This window comes from Diaporthe amygdali (assembly GCF_026229845.1).
Source record: "Diaporthe amygdali strain CAA958 chromosome Unknown NODE_5_length_1802954_cov_64_987939, whole genome shotgun sequence".
Taxonomy (NCBI): Eukaryota; Fungi; Ascomycota; class Sordariomycetes; order Diaporthales; family Diaporthaceae; genus Diaporthe; species Diaporthe amygdali.
Genome location: NW_026517025.1, coordinates 1,560,009 through 1,578,217, shown reverse-complemented (window position 1 = coordinate 1,578,217; position 18,209 = coordinate 1,560,009). Strand labels below are relative to the sequence as shown.

General features: G+C 49.1%; 8 protein-coding genes across 8 annotated transcripts; 4 read left to right on the top strand and 4 right to left on the bottom strand.

Annotated features, from left to right (window-relative positions):
- Positions 1-15: 15 nt before the first annotated feature.
- J7T55_015654 (uncharacterized protein) lies at positions 16-2,680 on the bottom strand (the record flags this gene model as incomplete). The annotated part of the gene is made up of 5 exons (XM_053139906.1): positions 16-59; positions 154-272; positions 352-611; positions 1,005-1,173; positions 1,233-2,680. 5 exons carry the CDS (start codon positions 2,678-2,680, stop codon positions 16-18), a joined length of 2,040 nt encoding a protein of 679 aa, XP_052997373.1.
- Positions 2,681-4,017: 1,337 nt separating this feature from the next.
- On the top strand, positions 4,018-6,126 carry J7T55_015653 (uncharacterized protein; the record flags this gene model as incomplete). The annotated part of the gene is made up of 2 exons (XM_053139905.1): positions 4,018-4,558; positions 4,973-6,126. 2 exons carry the CDS (start codon positions 4,018-4,020, stop codon positions 6,124-6,126), a joined length of 1,695 nt encoding a protein of 564 aa, XP_052997372.1.
- Positions 6,127-6,773: 647 nt separating this feature from the next.
- Positions 6,774-7,430, top strand: J7T55_015652 (uncharacterized protein; the record flags this gene model as incomplete). The annotated part of the gene is made up of 1 exon (XM_053139904.1): positions 6,774-7,430. One exon carries the CDS (start codon positions 6,774-6,776, stop codon positions 7,428-7,430), a length of 657 nt encoding a protein of 218 aa, XP_052997371.1.
- A 744-nt stretch (positions 7,431-8,174) lies between these two features.
- On the bottom strand, positions 8,175-8,981 carry J7T55_015651 (uncharacterized protein; the record flags this gene model as incomplete). The annotated part of the gene is made up of 1 exon (XM_053139903.1): positions 8,175-8,981. One exon carries the CDS (start codon positions 8,979-8,981, stop codon positions 8,175-8,177), a length of 807 nt encoding a protein of 268 aa, XP_052997370.1.
- Positions 8,982-9,974: 993 nt separating this feature from the next.
- On the bottom strand, positions 9,975-11,117 carry J7T55_015650 (uncharacterized protein; the record flags this gene model as incomplete). Its single annotated transcript, XM_053139902.1, has 3 exons — positions 9,975-10,589; positions 10,758-10,967; positions 11,022-11,117. The coding sequence occupies 3 exons, from the start codon at positions 11,115-11,117 to the stop codon at positions 9,975-9,977; spliced, it is 921 nt and encodes a 306-aa protein (XP_052997369.1).
- A 162-nt stretch (positions 11,118-11,279) lies between these two features.
- J7T55_015649 (uncharacterized protein) lies at positions 11,280-13,831 on the top strand (the record flags this gene model as incomplete). The annotated part of the gene is made up of 9 exons (XM_053139901.1): positions 11,280-11,358; positions 11,534-11,585; positions 11,652-11,675; positions 11,729-11,838; positions 12,131-12,172; positions 12,369-12,640; positions 12,813-12,882; positions 12,957-13,398; positions 13,507-13,831. The coding sequence occupies 9 exons, from the start codon at positions 11,280-11,282 to the stop codon at positions 13,829-13,831; spliced, it is 1,416 nt and encodes a 471-aa protein (XP_052997368.1).
- A 148-nt stretch (positions 13,832-13,979) lies between these two features.
- On the bottom strand, positions 13,980-14,837 carry J7T55_015648 (uncharacterized protein; the record flags this gene model as incomplete). Its single annotated transcript, XM_053139899.1, has 3 exons — positions 13,980-14,362; positions 14,436-14,629; positions 14,683-14,837. 3 exons carry the CDS (start codon positions 14,835-14,837, stop codon positions 13,980-13,982), a joined length of 732 nt encoding a protein of 243 aa, XP_052997367.1.
- A 975-nt stretch (positions 14,838-15,812) lies between these two features.
- J7T55_015647 (uncharacterized protein) lies at positions 15,813-17,383 on the top strand (the record flags this gene model as incomplete). The annotated part of the gene is made up of 3 exons (XM_053139898.1): positions 15,813-15,975; positions 16,166-16,882; positions 16,941-17,383. The coding sequence occupies 3 exons, from the start codon at positions 15,813-15,815 to the stop codon at positions 17,381-17,383; spliced, it is 1,323 nt and encodes a 440-aa protein (XP_052997366.1).
- Positions 17,384-18,209: the final 826 nt, after the last annotated feature.

Here is an 18,209-nt window from a genome sequence, read left to right as displayed (position 1 = left end):
AAACCCAACAGATTCTCAGCAGGTCAGCCAACCTTCATCGTTGGTGGTGATTCGATCATCTGGAGAGAATGCGTTAGGACTTTGGAAATACAAATGTCAACTTCATGGACCGATGCGATGGAAGTCCTCATCACAAGAAGTGAAAATGCTCACTGAGGTTAATAGAGGAACTTGTCGTTCCACCAGTAACGACGTTGATGCAGTCGCATTGCATGACAATCTCCGAGTTCTGCATGCCGCAATTGGCACAGTGTATGTGGAAGGCATCACCACTGAAAATCGGGGAAATGTCAGGTCAGCGTCTCTGACCAGGAATGAATGCTGGCTGAGGGATGGAAGCTGTGCACTCACTCGGTTTGCCAAATCATAGCGTTGGCCGTGAGATCGACGCCGATGCAGTGATTCAGGTCGAGGCTGGAGAGGACCCTAGGCTTGGACTTGGTCGAAGCCTCGCAGCCCGCAGTGAGTGTCACCTGGTCGTGGATATACCACCAGCTGCAGTGGGAAGTGAAGCCTGCGGTGGCGTGATGGGCGATGACCGCGATGGTCAGAGTGACCGCGTGACCGGCCAACATGTCGGTTTCCTGGAGGCTGCTGACGGCTTCTATGCTCTGACGCGTTCGGTCTTGTGACTACGTGAGGTTTCGTAGGGGACCAATGAGTGGGATGTGGTGGTTAGTGACGAGCAGTGTTGACATCCTTATATTTGAGTGATCAGGGGGGGGGGATGCGAGTGTGGCCAAGGGAATTCACTAAGCGAAAGAGATGAAATGTGCCTTCCCTGAACGAGTGCAGCAGTCATTGAGGTAAGACTTGAGTCTATGATCCTATCCATGCAGTGATCCGGGAGCTACATATGCAAACGTCTAGAGGAGTAGTTGTTACTCCAGCAATCCATTTTTCAGAATATTTCAGATGGTAACATTTTGTGCCACTGCAACTTCTTTGGTAATCGTATCTTGTTCTATCAACAAAGAAGAGGCTTGTCTTGCCTATGAAGTCACACTGGTACTAGCCTTCCGCTTGATTTCCATCGTCGCCTTCGTTGGAGGAATCATTGTTCTCCCGATACAGCTCGGCGGTGGTCTTTCCTTCAGAGGCTTCAAGTCATAGTTCAAAAGCAGATACGCAACTAACATCTTGAGTTCATGGGCAACGAAGAAGCGTCCTGGACTGTCATCATGAAATTGTCAGCAAGGATAGTCATATGCTTTGTTTGACAAATTGCTTACCATGCATGTCTTCCATGACCGAAGCCGTAATTCTCAACACTCGTCGTCACCATGCCCATCTTTGCGACTTTCAATCCCGCCTCAGGGTTCTTCTCATCGGCTGACTTGGCCTCGTACTCTTCCCGTTGGCGAGAATAGCGAAAAGCATCATACCGGTCCGCCTCGCCACCGAATATGTCCTCATCATGCTGTGTGCACCAGATAGGACAAGACATTATAGTCCCTTTAGAAAAGTGCTGGCCGGTGTTCTCGTTTGTCACACCACCCGGAGCGACCACCTTCCTGATCACCATCGTTTGCGCCATGGCGTTGACTCGCATGCTTTCTCGAATGGCGCTGTCTGTTCGGTGCAGCTTGGCTAACTTGGCTTTGTTCCATTGTCCCCGGGGTTCTTCACTAAGTACCCGGCTGATTTCCTCTCGGAGAGTCTCAATTATATTCTGCTCCTTGTCGTATCCAAGGAAATCGAGGAAGGCGTGCAGCGTGGTGATAGCGGTGGTGTGAATGGCGGCGAAGTTCAAGGGCAGCAGCCTTTGGGATATTCTGACAGGGTCTAGCTCTTCCATCCGACCTTCGGCCGTAGCGACAGAGATGGTCCAGGTGATATAGTCATTGGGCGCGTTCCAATTCTTGTATGCTGGATCACCATTTTCCTTGGCTCTAATATCCGTCAGCCGCTGTTTGATCATAGGCACGCTGTGCTTGGCTGTCTTGCGATAGTGGAATTTGCTCGCAAGTCCAGCCAGCGGACATAAGATGGGCTTGATGATCGTCGGTATCATCGGAAATGTCATTAGATCCCTGGTGACATCTTCCGTAAAATTGAGCATATTGTCGAGGTACTCCTTGTTGTCGCACAGCTCTTGGCCGACGAACATCAAGTTAGTCACTCTGGGGATTAGTCTCATCAGGGAGTCCCAAATATTCACTGTCATCCACTCCTTCCCGTCTGTCCCATATATATCGTCCACACATGTCCGAATTTGCTTGTCTAACACCGGAATGAGAGCGGCTAAATGCCTTGCTAGCGAGCGATGAACCACATGCTCCTGGTAGGGGTTTTCCAGGATCCTTTTGTCTACGAAGCTGTAGTCTCCATTGAGGATGTCGTAGTGGGCAGCAGCCGTTGAGATGATATGATCTGGCTGATCCAGCATCCAGCTCATCTGTGACCTCGGGATGACCACCTCCGGAGGGGTTCCGAGCAGGCCTGGGATGATAAAAGCTTGGCCATCCTTGCTGTACTTGTCGTAGCCATCTTGAATCCAGCCTTTCATCTCCGTGAAAGCGGCGATGAAGCTTTTGCCCACGCCCACGCGGGGAATGTCCTTTGCGTAGCGAGGCGCACGTAGCCATGTCAGGAAGAGGGATAGCGCTGTGGACGCAAGAACCCCTGCAAGCACGTTGCCCAGGGTAAGGAGCTTGAGCTGCCCCTCTGCGGAGCTCATCGTTGGTGAGCTGTAATGCAGAGAGCTGCTGAGTTAAATGAAATCAGACGAACAGGAAGGAATGATAACGAAGACATCTCGGCGGCGGGAGTCCAGCATAGATAGACACCATCGGGGCCATGCCAAGTCCGAGCGGGCGCCTGCGCTACGTCGCTTGGCCCCTGGATCAATGTGTCCGTGCTTAACATCTGGTCTCATCTCATTGGACAATGATCCGAGGATTGTTTCAACGCCGGATGACAACCCCTTGACGGATCCTCCCGTACTTCATCACGGCGTCATTCTAGCTGAGAACTGCTGTGGTTTTGAGGCAAGGACCAAGCTGCCTTTCAACTATTAGCTTTTCGGTTGCAATCCATCAGGTACGCTGTTTTTCTTATAGAACACGCTGTCTTTCAAATTGGCCACGTTCAATTATCATCTCAAATTTTCAAGTATAAACTTGCATGTTTAAGGACACTATCAGGAGATGACTTCTTCGGTGCGTGAGACTTGCTCAACACACGCAGCAAAATGGTGTCAATCAATCATCTGCTTTCATCAACACCCCTCTCACAGGGGGGTCACGTACCGTACCGAAATATAACGTTCTCAGTATTTAATGCTGAGCCCAACTCGACACGCTATTTTGAGATGATGACCAATCTTGCAATAGAATGATGACCAATACGACGCCATAGACTCAAGGAGTCCACTTCCTGAGGCGCGACGCAGAGACTTTCTCAAAGAAATTTTGAAATATGTACTTGAGAAGAATTATGGCGAGTCTGATCTGAAATGTTATGCGTTGCGCTCAGTCAATGTCTACCTCAGGGCACGAATCAACCGACCTCATCCTTCCGTTCCTCTAGCAGGTATATCAACAGCAGCAAACCTTGATGCTAGACGAATCTTGGCGGCGATCTGACAGATATGGCTTTCTGCAATGTCACATGTGAGGCGTTTCGCACATTGTCTAGGGGAAAGACTCTGCCTTACTAGTATTGGTTCGCTTCAAATAGCTCTTCGACTCCCTTAGGCTTTGGGAAGGCGTCGCGCCATCAGCAATCGTGAATTGCTGTTCATCGCGTAGACGCGCTGTCGGGCAGCAGGTCGTTTCGGAGTGGGTATGTGGACACGGGGTGCCCCGCTCAGGTCTATAGTCAGCAATGATAATCTGCAGGCTGCCTAAACTCACTTTCAAAGCACAGCCTCAAGGCGACACCACATAGAGAGCAAGTGGGTCGGATTTCCTCAGGACCTCAAAGCTGTCCACATTTCCCGCGTCTGGTCTCTCTGCAACGGCTTTTTGCGTACCTTGATGGCTAGGTTGCGCACATGTGCAGGACAAAAACAAGATGAAGTTCGCGCCATTCAAGCATTCTGCCCTGGACCCCGCCGACCCTGGGGCGTTTCAAATTCTTCAGCTTCTGCCTTCTCGTGATCTCAAGGGTCCCATTCACTGTACGCTACAGCATTGCAGCCTCAATGATGACATTCGTTACGAAGCCTTATCCTACACTTGGGGTCAGTCTAGACCGGGGCATACGGTCATCGTAAATGATTCACAAACGCTCGATGTCACCCCAAATTGCTTACAGGCGCTGGTACATCTGCGCCGAAGGTTCCACCGCAGGACCCTGTGGATCGATGCTATCTGCATTGACCAACTTGAAGATGAGGCAAGCAAGCAGGAACGAGATCGCCAAGTCAGAATTATGGGTGACATATACCGCAAGGCCCACAAAGTTCTTGTCTGGCTCGGGCCTGGTGAACCAAGCACAGCCCGTACAATTGCTAGACTGAAGCTCATCGCGAGGGTAGCGGCCGCGAGGACTTCTGCGAGTAACGGATCTACCGCTTTGGACGTGATGGAGAGATATTTGTCAAAGAGAATGAGTAAGTAGACCGGCTTTCTCAACTTGCTATGTACAAGATGAGTAACCGATTTAGTCAAGTCAGATGCGCTGACATATGCCCCTCGGCCGCCGTACCAGGCTCTTGCATCCATAATACAAAGTCCATGGTGGCTAAGGGCATGGACAATGCAGGAGCAAGTTCTCGCGAGGCGATGTGATATACATCAAGGACGGAAAAGCATTTCTATTTCTGATTTGCGACTTCTTCAGTTCATAAGGACTTACAGATTCTTGACCGATGGAGGCTACCATTTTATTCATCGCGCTCGACATAATATCTCATTGTTCCGTCACGAATCTGATCTTTTTGTTCATGAGCACTATAATCCGATGGTGCTTAGCTTCAGAAAAAACTATATGACCAAGTCCTTGCTCGAGGCAGCATTTTTGTTAGAGGCCGAGCTCCCTATAGACAAGATCTACGGTCTTTATGGTCTCTTAACAACCTATTGCGATTTGTCTCTTTCGCCACCTGACTACAACAAGTCAGCTGAGGAGGTCTACCAGGAGACGGTCTGGGCTTGGGTGAGCTCCCGAAGAGATCTGAGTATTTTGAAGCTTGCGGCACGCCCTGTCCGAATCGAAAGGTTGCCATCCTGGGTACCGGCTTGGGACCATGAGCATCCACGATTCGTCCGCAACAGTCGGTTGGGTATTGGACGATTGAGCGAAGGCTTTGGAGGAGGCCAATTCAACTGGTCTTATAGCGGAGTGAGCAATCCATTCTTTTCGAGCACGTTCACTACTTCTCTCGAGGGAGCCGAAGAGTCTATCCCGATTGCGAAAACGTCGCCAGGAAAGCTTCACGTTCTTTGCGCCAGATACGTCGGAAAGGTAACTCATACTGCCAGCATTGACACGCCTATTCAAACGCCCTTGAACTCGCCTGAATACCTATATGTCCACCTGAGGTGGTGTAGGCTGGTGCACGATGCTTTTTCTTACAGCACCGAGAAGTACGAGGAAGCCCTATACGAAATGTTCAGATCTATACAATATCCAGGTATCTACCAACTGAGCCTCGCAGATGGCAAGGACCACAGATACGAGTCATTCCGAGCTTGGTTCAAGTTCATGTTGTACCTAGATCGAGACTCACGCTCTGCCACCTCAGAATTCACCCGAACGAGTGATACGAAAGATCAGCGAGACTTAGCCGTGAGCTTTTACAGTGACTTGCTCGACGCGGATCGGTCAGAGGACGCTATGAACTTGCTCGAGAAACGCTATAGTTATAAAGGGAGGGAAGACCTCGCTAAGCTTGCAAGGGATGTCAGATTGACGAGCGATGACTTGGCGCGGGTGCGGAATCACTCTCTGTGCATGCTCGACAACGACAAGATGCTTGCCGTCACGGATTGTTGGTGCCAGCAAGGCGATGAGATTTTTATTTTCCCGGGCACAGACAGTCCATTTGTCCTGCGGAAAGACCCCGACGAGGATTGCTACCGTCTCCTTGGGCCGGCACTAGTTGATCGTCTTCTGAAAATAGGATATCAGAAATGGCAGTCTGAGGGCAATGACTTACAGGACATCGTGCTTGTCTAAATTTCGAAGGAGTGCAAATGATCCTGGCCCGCTCAATTTAACCGGGCTTCGTTGAGGTGGTCGGCTTGCCTAGTATGTTACGATATTAATTAAGGATTTGCACTAGTAGCCGTGAAGCGGGAGGATTTTTACCCTGGGTCTTTGAGGCTTGTAAGGAGTCACCTCAGTGTTCTGACTCAGCCCTCTAACGTTGTATCTCTCCACTGCTACCTAACAAGCCCCGAAGGATGGCTTGCAGGTAGTCTTGGTTGGATAATCCGGCTACTCCTGTTCTAGAGAGCGCATAACTAACACTGAATAGGCATAATGCTGACCTGGAAGGAAATCCCAGAATCTCGTACTCTCCGGGACCAAGACACTACACGAGTTGCCAGGGCTGCACACTTGCAGGTTACCAATATGTCAGTATATCGTACTATAGCTGGGCAGCTGTACCAATATGCCTTCATGGCTCTTCCGATTGGGGGCCAATTTCGTCGTGATTCCAAATCTGCCAAGAACCACCTATTCGCGATCAATATAAATACGGCCAGGCTCACCCCAATCTAGGGCTCGAAACAGAAATTATCACCATCAACACTCTTGAATCATTCTTTCTCCCCATAAAAGTTCACATAATACCTAGTATTTATTACTCCAAAGCCAAGATGAAGCAGACCACGGCCTTCCCCTTGCTCATGGCGGCCCTCGCCTCTGCAGTCCCTGATGTCGTCGTGAAGGACCTGCCCAATGAGTGCCAAACCTTCACCGGCGCGCACCAGGTCGGGCAAAACGGATGCGAAGCCGTGTTCCAGATCTACGCCGACTCGACAGGAAACTCAGCCGTCGACGGCAAGCACTCAACCTACGCCCCTGTGCCTGCCGATCTTCCTGCATGGGGCCGCGTCGCCATCGTCTCCGATCAGACACTCGCGTGGCCGCAGCTCAAGTACACCGAGCTGGCGGTCTCGGGAATTCAGGGGCTTGCCGCCTACGTCCAGGATCCTGAGTCTGGGGAGTTCAGCTACTCGCCGTTAAAGCTCAACGCGGACGTCGACAATCTTCAGCTGCTTTACCATTACACCGTCGCCGGCTACCCCCTGGCGCCATATGCTCTCTACGATGCCGAGACTGGCGAGGATAGGCTCCCGGGTGTGTTCCTGGGACTCAACAGCCAGGTCACTTGGGCCTTCTCACTGGAAAAAGACTCGACTGGTCGTGATCAGTATGCTTTCAGGCTGCTTGCCAACGAGACAGCTCCGTTGCGGGGTGATGAGTTTGAGGGTTTCTTGAGGGCTGGGCAACAGTTTGAGAATGTTGACTAAGATCGCGAAGGCCTTCATTGGGGGGAATAAGTAGAATACGGTTGACAGACTTGGTTTAAAAAAGAGCCTTAGCTTCTAATGATTTAGTATGGCGTTCACCCTTCGCAATTGCCTCGTATGACCATCATGACCTCATGTTTGACTGAAAAGTGACAAGTCGAATTGCTGGTTTTCAAGCTCTGTCTAAGTTTTGGGCCATTAGAAGTAAATATTGGCCCGAGAGATGAATGCCACGTGCGTTCTCGCCTCAAATACATACTACATGGTGTCCCTTATTGGCGAAACTCTGTTCGATCCGTGTATCGGCTTTGACACTTGGTAGGTTGTTTTATAAGGCTGCAAATTTTCCAATCTTTTTCGGCAAGAGTGACGAGACTCTGGATACTCTGACTGAGTTTGTTATTCGTAAGGCATTTATAGCAAGGCGGAAGCCGATGTCCAGAAGTGCAGCAGGCACAACTATAGCTTCTCATTCTCGCGACGGAAATAGCCAATGACCACTGGCAGAAGACAGATGGAGGAGTTCAGGTTGCATGTTCAAGAATAACATCCCCGCTACAAGATTCTGAGTATTTGCCATTTTAAGGACATGATTCAACTTTGTAAAGGATAATTACGGGAACAAGTCGATGCTGAACTAGTATCATGTGCGCTTACGACCTGCCGACTCTCCTGGCCCCCAGAATTTGAAGAAAGGCTGTTTAAAAGAGAAAAGGAGTTCCACTTCGGCAATTTTCCCTCGTTTCAGGCTCCTTTCTTCTCGACAGCGAGAACACCCATGTGTCTTATTTGAACACACATCTTGCTTAATTCGTCCTGGGCCGTCGCAACTCGTTCGGGAATGTTGATTTCCTTCCATTCCAAGTTCCCCTCTAGGCCACCACTTCGAGCCGCTTCCTCATACAAACTCTTCACGAGATGGAAATTTCTGAAACTGAATTGCATACCCTTCGTGAGACTGTTGATCTCCGTCTTCCAACCTTGTCCGGACTCGAGCTTTTCATAGTAGTTCACCCAAACTGGCAAGGCCTTCAGGTACTGAGCCGTGATCTTTGTCCAATTCTCGGCGAGTGTGTCCACATTATCTGCCGGTGGGGGAGTTATGACGATGAATACGCCGCCGTCCTTAAGGTTCGTTGAGATGGTGCGGTACATACTTGTCATCTCCTCCAAGTTGCTGGCATAGTTGAGCAGCCAGATACCCACAACAATTTGAAATGGTCCGTCGCCGCCCATATCCCCCAGAGCGAGGGCGTTGCCAACCTTGAAGTCGACTTTGCCGATATAAGCTTGGTCTTTCCTCATCGATTCCTTGGCGACGTCCACCATGCCACTCGAAGCATCAATTCCGAGCACGTAGCCAGCTCCCCAGTCAAGCAATTTCTTAGAGTAATATCCGGTTCCACAAGCAAGGTCGAGTACGCTGGCATTGGGGAATTTAGCAAGCCATGGCTCGATCGATTCTTTGAAGTTTGCCTCCTCAATTATGGAAGTGGGGAGCGCCTTGAAGCCTTCGTACTTGGAACCAATGTTATCATATTGAGAGGCCATTTTAAATGCGCTGCAGAGAGCGGCTGTTCAACAAGAATCTGAAAGAACATGTGTTAAATATCGGAACAGTCAAAGGCATCACCAAGATTCCTCAAGTGAGCGAAACACTGCGTCGGTGGTGTGATATTCACTTTTATTCTTACCCCTCAGTTACACCTCAGCTGACATCAGGACGGGCGAGGTGCCCCACAGGTTGGCCTGCAGTGCAAGCCTCCTGCTGATTTTATACGGTTCAGGTTTACTCAGAGACTGAGAGATATGAATAAGAAACACGCCCGTATAACTCTAGTGATAAGGTAGCCGGACGCTGTGTTGCGGGCGACATGGAGAGCGGGGTGGTTTGGTAGAGACGGTTGAGAGAAAGTGACAGCAATGTGTGTTTTAGGATGACATTTAAAGCTACTGGGTTCTACTGTATTCGAACCCATACACGGCGTCGTGACTTGGCAGGCTTGACGTCCTAGCTCCAGCATATCAGACCACAGAACGCCCTCATTCATCTATAGACATAGTAACATAGTCAAGTAGCACCGTATTTTCAACCCCAGCAGTTTAAAGAAATCGATCATACTAGATCAGGCTCATAGCTCGTAATAATAGTCTTGCTATCCGGACACATCCTGTGTCTTTTTGTAGTCGTGACTTCTACTGCTGACCTGCGTGAGGGCAAAATTCGGAGTAACCTGTGGATGCAATGCCCCTGGCATGGGTCGACCACAGTGTTCACATGAACACTCCGAGCTCGAGCCTTTTGATACTGTCAGCTTTCCTTGTCTTGAAATTAATAAGCACACATCGCTGTCACTCAGATGGATATTTGACGTATTGTTTTTTAAAAAAATAAAAAAAAATAAAAATAAAAGACTTGAAGTAAGCATGCCAATGATAAACCTGCTAAAATCTGCATTCCAATCGTGAAAAGAAAGGCTAACAAGTTAAGCATATATGGAAATTTCTTTCCTTTCCTTTCCGACAAGCATGAACTAAAACTTGTCACGGGGCCCAGTTGTCCAGAGCCTTGGAGATCTGTGCACACATTTCCTCACAACCATAGCCCGAATTCGGCTCAGGATGCGCCAGAGCATCGCTAATGGAATGCTCCAGTGTATGAGCCTCCAAGTCCGGATACAGCAATTTCGCGTCCAAGTACCCCAGAAATCCCGCCCACTGAGGATCATTATCTCCTCTCGACCAAGCACTATGGACATACTCGAGTATGACTTGACACCACAGGTCCAGTTCGCCACTTTTGACAGCCGCTGTGACTTGCTCGGAATTCACCACTTGGACCTGGCATTTCTCCCCACTGGGGCGTTCAACCATATCTACCGCTGTTTTTTGGGTCGTGATTTCCCCGTACGCAAAGACCATGTGATTCAGTGTTCTTGGATCTGCTATAATGCGCTCAACATATCGTCCCACGTCAGGAAGGTAAGTAGTTGCGCAAAGCGCTGAGCCATCGTCCACGAAGTAAAATGTCGAGTATAGCGCGCGATGATTGAGCCTTTCTGATTCGATGCGAGGAATCATGATCTCATGCCAATATCCAATATCAATTATCGTGTATGGCATTCGTATCTTTTTCAGATGGTTCACAACATCTTCTTTCTGTTCATTCATCAGCGACAGACCTTCCGTGCAACAGCAATACCGCTGTGGGCTGCCAATGTTACAACTTAGCGCCGTTCTAATGTGTTCACTCACCCACTCCCGAATGCTCATTACGCCCTTTGGTGGGCACGGTGTTGACTACATGTTGGGAATGAAACGCTTGACCTTGGCTGTCAAGGCAGCGTCTGCTAAGGAAATCTGCTGCGTAGTGCAGTGCGGCGGTAGAATGCACATTACACAATCAATACCCTTCAAAGCGGAGACGAGATCGTCCTGGGGCCCGCCGAGGTCAACCGCAACAATATGATGAACACCTTGCAGCTTAGCTACGCTTGATGATTTCGAACTGCCTGGGCGGACCAGAGCTGTAATCTCCTGCATGGGGGTTGAGAAGCTGATGTCGCTCAAGTTTCATGCCCATGAACTTACAAAAAGGTGGTCTTTGGAGCGAAGCAGACATGGAACAATGTTTGAGCCTATTGTTCCGGTTGCTCCAACGATAGCGACATGTATTACTGTGGGCATTTTGATGTAGCGTTCTTTTCGAAAGCTTCAATTGACTTACTCGTCGCGATAATGCAGAGACGACACGAAGCAAGTGATGAGCATCGGAGACTTTCATCTTGCTTCTTCTTATAGCGCCGAACGCCAATCTGCCGGCTTGAAGTTGAGAAGTGTGCCGCCATTATGAAAGCATCAGGGAGCATTGAATGTTTCATGGCCACGGACACTGAAGACATAGAGACGACTGACCTGCAATCCAACGGTATGTAAACATAAACTAAATTTGTCTGTGGGGTCCATTCGCCGTTGGTCTCCGCGCGTTCCGCGGGCCTGTGCGCGGAGAAGTCTGGATAAGTCGCACCACGCCTCCTGCTTGATCGCTCGCCCTTGTACCCCATCTCCACACAATCCTCTATACTATCGCATATCCTGTTTAGGCACAATATGGACGCATCTGAGCACCACAAGACAGGGTTGTTGCCGAAAGCCGTAAGCTTGATTCTTCTCCTGCATCTTGGTCCGTTGCGTAGGCTGATAGGAATGTGGACGATTTAGTGTCCGAATTGCCGCCGCCGCAAGGTATGTCCACCCTGGGTACTATTCGCAAGTGATACTCGGCCTGACGCACCAAGGTTCGGTGCAATCGTGTCCTCCCTTGCTCCAACTGCTTGGCCTCCGGACTCACATGCCGGAATGGGCTGGCCTCTGCTACACAGCCAGTGGAGACTACCGTTTATTCCAGGTGAGTCTCCGCTGTTCTTTTTAAAAGAGTGCCCTCTGAGTATGATTAACTATATCTAGTGAGAGGCTCTTTCAGCTCTTAGACGCAAGACTGGCAGTGATAGAGGAAGCAATCAAGAGCCTACGTCGTGGCCATGAACAGTCCACCAGTCCATCAACGCTTTATGAGCGGAATCCTCCAAGCCCTCCAGCTGGCCTGTGTAAGGAGAGTACTACAATCGTGGAAGGAGAATCCTCTTTTAGACACCAAACGCTTCTTGCAAGCCAAATCACGGAACTAAACACAAACATAGACACGCAATCATCATCTGTGATGTCCGAGTTGGCAAACTTGCGTACTATGGTTAAGGAACATGCAAGCCCTTATGGATCGGATCGCACCCACACTGAAAGATCCACCACCGGGACTACAGTCTCTGGCAACCAATTACCACCCTCTAATCTTGTTCTCAGCTTACTGGCGTTAGTCAGAGGTGGCGTCCCATTCTCTATCTTGATTGTATCTGATCAGCTATGCTAACATTTGCGTAGAAGATTCAGGGGTGTTCTCCTTTTACGGTTTATATGGTCGCAGTCAGTTTGAGGACCTCTGCAGAAGAGTTTACTTCCCGATTGAACCCATCACGAAGGATGAGCTCGTCCTCTTCTACGGCGCGATCAGTATTTTCGCAAGGAGTGTCGACCTCTCTCCAGAACATCAGATCAACAAGCAAGAGCTAGAATTCGCTCGCTGTCTCTGCGAGAAGAAGTTCCTCCAGGGTGTTCAGACGTATGAGGTTATGGCATTGCCTAGTCGCGAACGGGTGTTCGCATTGTACCTGGCAGTGCGTTCCCTCCTTTAATGGTGAAGGAGGCAAAACTTAAGAGTTCAAGACTGATATTTCGGCTCACAGATGATCCACGCCCAAAATGAGGCTGAACTAAGTTTACAGTGGAACCTGACATCAGCTGCAGCGAGACACTGCATAACTTTAGGTTTCCACCGCGAAGAATGTATCGAACAATTTCCCGTCCAAGAGGCTGATGCAATCCGGCGAATATTTTGGTAAATTTACATCTCTGACAAAAATCTCTCATTACGCTTGGGAAAAGCATCAACAATCCAAGACTTCGATACAGACATCCGGCAGGTGTCCATCTCCGAAGATCCCAAACGAGCCCGATGGGATCGTGCATTTTTGGCTTGTACGAAGATGGCACACCTTCAAGGGTGTCTTTACGACGGGCTCTACTCAACAGCTGCAAGAAAGCTCACTACGAAAGACAGGCAAAACGTGGTGTCCGACTTAGCAGCAAAATTAACTCAATGGTATGATGACTGGCTTCACATCATTAGCTCCGCCACCTTCGACAAGGATTCGCTAGAACGAACCTTTGAACCTATGCACATTGTTTATTATTCGGTACTCACTCTGCTGTATCGAGGAGAGACCATCTCAAACTCTGCCGCCCAGATATCGCAGCGCTGTTTCGAGGCTGCTCGACATGGATTACAAGCTCACCTGGCCTACTATCCGAAAATCGTCTCTTCAGGATCTCAAATGTCCTCATACTTGTTATGGTAAGCCCTCATCCGCTCAATTGTCAGCCGCAATCGCTCATTCCTTCTCAGGATATTTTATTATACATCTTTCACACCCTATGTGATCACTTTCGCACACTGCGTTAGTGCCTCGGATGGTGACGATCTTTCTCTTCTCAAGGAGGTCCTTGACACACTGGACCATATTAGCTCGAGTCAGAGGCATTCGCACAAACAGTACGAATTGTGCAAAGCTCTATACCGAACGGCAGAGGAACATCTTGCCCCTCGATTGTCGATTTGTGCTCCTGAACACTTCGGGCACGCGGACTCGGGCAACTGGGCGTGGTTCGACACTAATGAGCTGTTGGATCCATTTATAGCTGGTCGAGCCGTCGATTGGGACAGTAGTATGAACCTGGATAATATCATATATAATCTAGGCAACCGCGTCGGAGAGCACAATACCTGAAGCTATAGCCTATATCTTTGAGGTCGCAGAGCAAAAAGCAAAAAGCATTTCAACGTTTACACAACCGCTTGTCTTTGCTCAAATTTGACATGTTGGTAGGCCCTGCAGCAGGAATAATGACCACCATGCCACCTCGAAGTCATCATGTTTAGAATGGCACCATCGGGGAAATGGGTCCGATGACTGTCTCCCCAAGGGCGGCAACAGTCTTGCCACTGTCCGCAACAATGTTCTGACCATTGATGGAAGCCGAAAGGTGTGACGCAAGGAACACACCGATATTTGCAATCTCCTCTGGCTCTGCAACACGCTGATAATAATATTGAGACCCCTCAATGAGATCACCTAGATCGGATTTGAATGAGCTCAATGCCTCTTCCTTACTGAGCTTCGAGGTGTCGAAACTGCCGGCTAAGACGTTTCGCGTAGTGGCCGTGATGCTGGTTCTGACGAAACCTGGGGCCACTGCATTGACGCGCACGTTTGAGGCAGAAAGCTGAACGGATCCATACTTCACCATGGCACTGGCGGCTGCTTTTGCAGTAGCTAATACGACGTCAGTCTTCATAAACCATTAATAAAAATTCCACAGAGCTGCACTTACAGTAGGAGATGTCTGACACAGCGCCGGCAACTCCTGCAATCGAACTTGTCGCAATGATGGAGCCTCCCGGTCGAGTTTTGTCAGTCGAAGTGACGCTCAATGCTTGGCCCGCATACCTTATAGCCAAGAAAGTCGATCTTTGCAAGACGGAGACCACCTTGTCGTAATATGATGCATTGGTATCTTGAAGTGACCTGCGGCTGTTAGACATGGGAGTCATCTGTCAAGTCCAGTAGTACCTCCGAACCTATAGCCTCCAATGCCGGCATTGGCAAAGAAGAAGTCCATGCGCCCATAAGTCGAGATGATTTTCTTCAGAACGTGAACAGTCTGCTCCTCTGAGGTCACATCCAGAATTTCCCCGTGCACTTGACACTTTGATTTGCTTTGTTCTACCTCCATTCTCAGTGTAGGGATGTTGTCCAGGGTCAAGTCCGTTGCATAAACGGCTTTGGCCCCAGCCAATGCAAGGGAAAGGACAAGAGATCTTCCAATACCATAGGGAGATCCTGCGCCTGTAACTATACCTACTTTACCTTCGAGAAGCTTAGTTGAGAATGACATGACGAATGTATTAGGCCGGTGAACTGTGATGCTTCTGATATCAAGACCGAAGTTTTTCCTTCGCCTTTCTTCGCTTATCTTGTTCCTGGGTTTATGACGAGAGCGAATGTTTTGAAATTAGGATTTCAGGAAAAGCCTGAATCTCGATCGGGTTACTCGGCGAGTACAACCTGCGTAATATCGGCGCCGCGTTGGCGCGGGTGTTGGACGATCCTCAGATCCACTTCTCAGACTACTTACGTGAGTCCAGTGTGCTCCGTGGAAATCCACGGACATATCCCAGAGCCCATAACGGGAGATTTACTGATGTAATGCAACTTTGAATTTCCTCACAAGCACCACTGCGCCTTTGTATTAAGCAGACGGAGCATATTAGCGATCCAAACACTGCCATTCCCCGGCGTTGCCGACATGACGCAAACCTTCATCTGCAAATCATTTGGGTCATACGTTGTCTGGCGCCGGAACATATATCACCGCCACGCCCTAGGTTTTGAAACGCACTTTAGTTGACTCTAGCGGAACAATTTTACGAGACTGTTGAAATCAGACGGAATCATGGACGAATTTGCGAATAGCGCCACGCAACGCTTACAGTCAGTGGACGGTTATCCCATCGCACTTGTCACTTGCACTTTTGCTTCTCTATTTCTTGCTTGGGCTTTCTTGTCCATCAAACCAGGGCATGGCTATATAGCTAAATTCCCTGTGATCGAACCAAATCAAAATGAGCAGTTGGGTGCGTCATTTTCCGCCCAGGGGGTGGAAATGATTGCAAGGGGGTTGAAAACATTGCCAGGTCTTTTCCAAGTCATGACAGGCACGGGGCCGGTCGTGGTCCTACCGAATCGTTTTGCCAATGAGATCCGCAACAACAAAAACCTCAGTTTCAATCGGTATTTTGACAAGGACTTCTTCGTTCACTACCCCGGTTTCGAGGCGTACCGCACCGGCTACAAGGACGGCACATTTATCCGTAAGCAGCTCCCTGATACAATTTCACCCATCCAAGAAGAAATATCTGCCATTATGAGTCTCTTGAATTACTTGCCTCAAAGACTCTTGTTAGGCTGCCTATTCTGAGACAGGCTAGGGGCATATGGTGGCCGGTTCTTGCTCCCAGTATCTGTAGAATCTTCTTTGGTGCTTTTGACAGCTAACTCTAGACGCTGCAGAGGAAGTCGTCAGGACGAAGCTGACGCAGTCACTTGGACTTATCATCAAGGATCTAGTCGAGGAAATGACGGATGCTTCGCGGCATGTACTTGGAGATGACGCCCAATTTCACGAGATCCATGTCAAACAAGCTACATCAAAGATAGTTGCTAAACTGTCGTCTCGCGTCTTCCTTGGGAAGAACTTGGCACGCAACGATAAATGGCTTCGGATCGCGGCATCTTACACCCATGATTCCTACTCGGCTGCTCACGAGCTCCGTCAATGGAATATCTTCTTGCGACCTTTTGTCTTCCAATTTTTGCCAAACCTCCGCCGACTTCGCCAAGAGGTGCAAGACGCTACTAATTTGATCATGCCTGAAGTCGCGATGCGGAAGACGGTCGTTGATGAGGCTCTGAAGGCAGGTCGAAAGACTCCAAAATCAGCAGATGCCATCGGTTGGATGCACGAGATTGCCCGCGGCCGTCAAGTCAATTACGTTCACGGGCAACTTTTTCTAAGCTTCGCCGCTATTCATACAACAACAGAGACTATTACGGGCTGCCTTTTTGATATTTGCTTCTATCCCGAAATCGCCCAACCTCTGCGCGAAGAGATCATTGAAGTCTTGGGACAGGAAGGTTGGTCTAGGACAGCGCTTCACAAGTTGAAGCTAATGGATAGCTTCATGAAAGAAAGTCAACGCAGACACCCCATGGGCACCAGTGAGTATTGAATACCACCTGAAATGAATCTTCAGCATGACATCTAAATAATTCGCAGCGTCAATGCATCGTCATGCCGACGCAGATATACAGTTGTCTGATGGGAACCTCATTAAAAAGGGAACCAGAGTAATGGTTTCCGCAAGCACCTTTATGGATCCCAATATTTACCCCGACCCCGATAAGTATGATATTTATCGCTTCTACAACCTCAGGAATGCACCGGGTCAAGAGAATGGGTACCAGTATGTGCAGACATCGCCTGAGCACCTGATGTTTGGACACGGCGAGCATGCCTGTCCTGGGAGGTTCTTCGCCAGCAATGAGATGAAAATAGCTTTATGTTTCTTGCTCCTTAACTACGACTGGAGGCTTTGTGACGGCCAGACCGATCGCCCAAATTGCCTCAAGGTGGACCAAGGTTTTCTCACAGATCCTAGCGCGAAAGTGATGTTGAGGGCAAGGAAGGCCGAAATCGACTTGACAGCAGGATTGGAATAATACATTCCTCTCCATCTGACGTCTTATAGCGAAGTAACTTTTTTTCTGCGGTTCATAGGCCGGGGATGAAACCGAAGCTTTGATTTCGGAAGGCTAATCTAGGTGTGAGTGCTGGGGGGGGGGGGCACACGTTGTCTGATACATCCAATTTTCAGTCAACACGACACGTACTTTCTCGATATTACCAATGCTGAGACACTTGCGGGTTTCGGGAATACACGCAACTAGTCACATGATACATTGTCTTGTGAATCTATACTAGAAGCTTACTAGGACCTGGTCTCGTACTTGAGTATGGTGTTTCGCTGCAATCTACTGTCTAATTCTTCGTCCTCAGGTCTAAATAGTTCAGAGAAGAGACAGGCGTCTATATTGAACCACCCCCGACTTCTGCTGTTGAGTCAACCTTTTAGCTCAAGTCACTAAGTGTCGCCTGGAAGGGGCATGAGATGCCTTCTGCGCAAGGTGCGGATCGAGTACTACTGCAAAATAAAGCCTTTGTATGGCGTACAACACTTACGTGGCTACTTTCACCTAATAAGAATACAGCTACATATCCACATCAAAAGGGTTCAAGAATGCCAGGTTGTCTCAGCACTTCTGGCCGCAGGGTAGCCACTTGCAAGCGCAGAATCTTGATCTCTTTGCATCGTTCAGGCGAGTGTTTCTGTGGCATCTTCGAAAGTCTCTTAGAGCTCTCGATACCGAGAGCAGCTCGAGGAGACCCTTAGTTCCGAACTCTCAATATCGAATCAAAGTACCGACCGTCGTCATAGGACACCATATAAATGTAGTAAGACAAAAGCAATCCACAGTGATCTAAAGG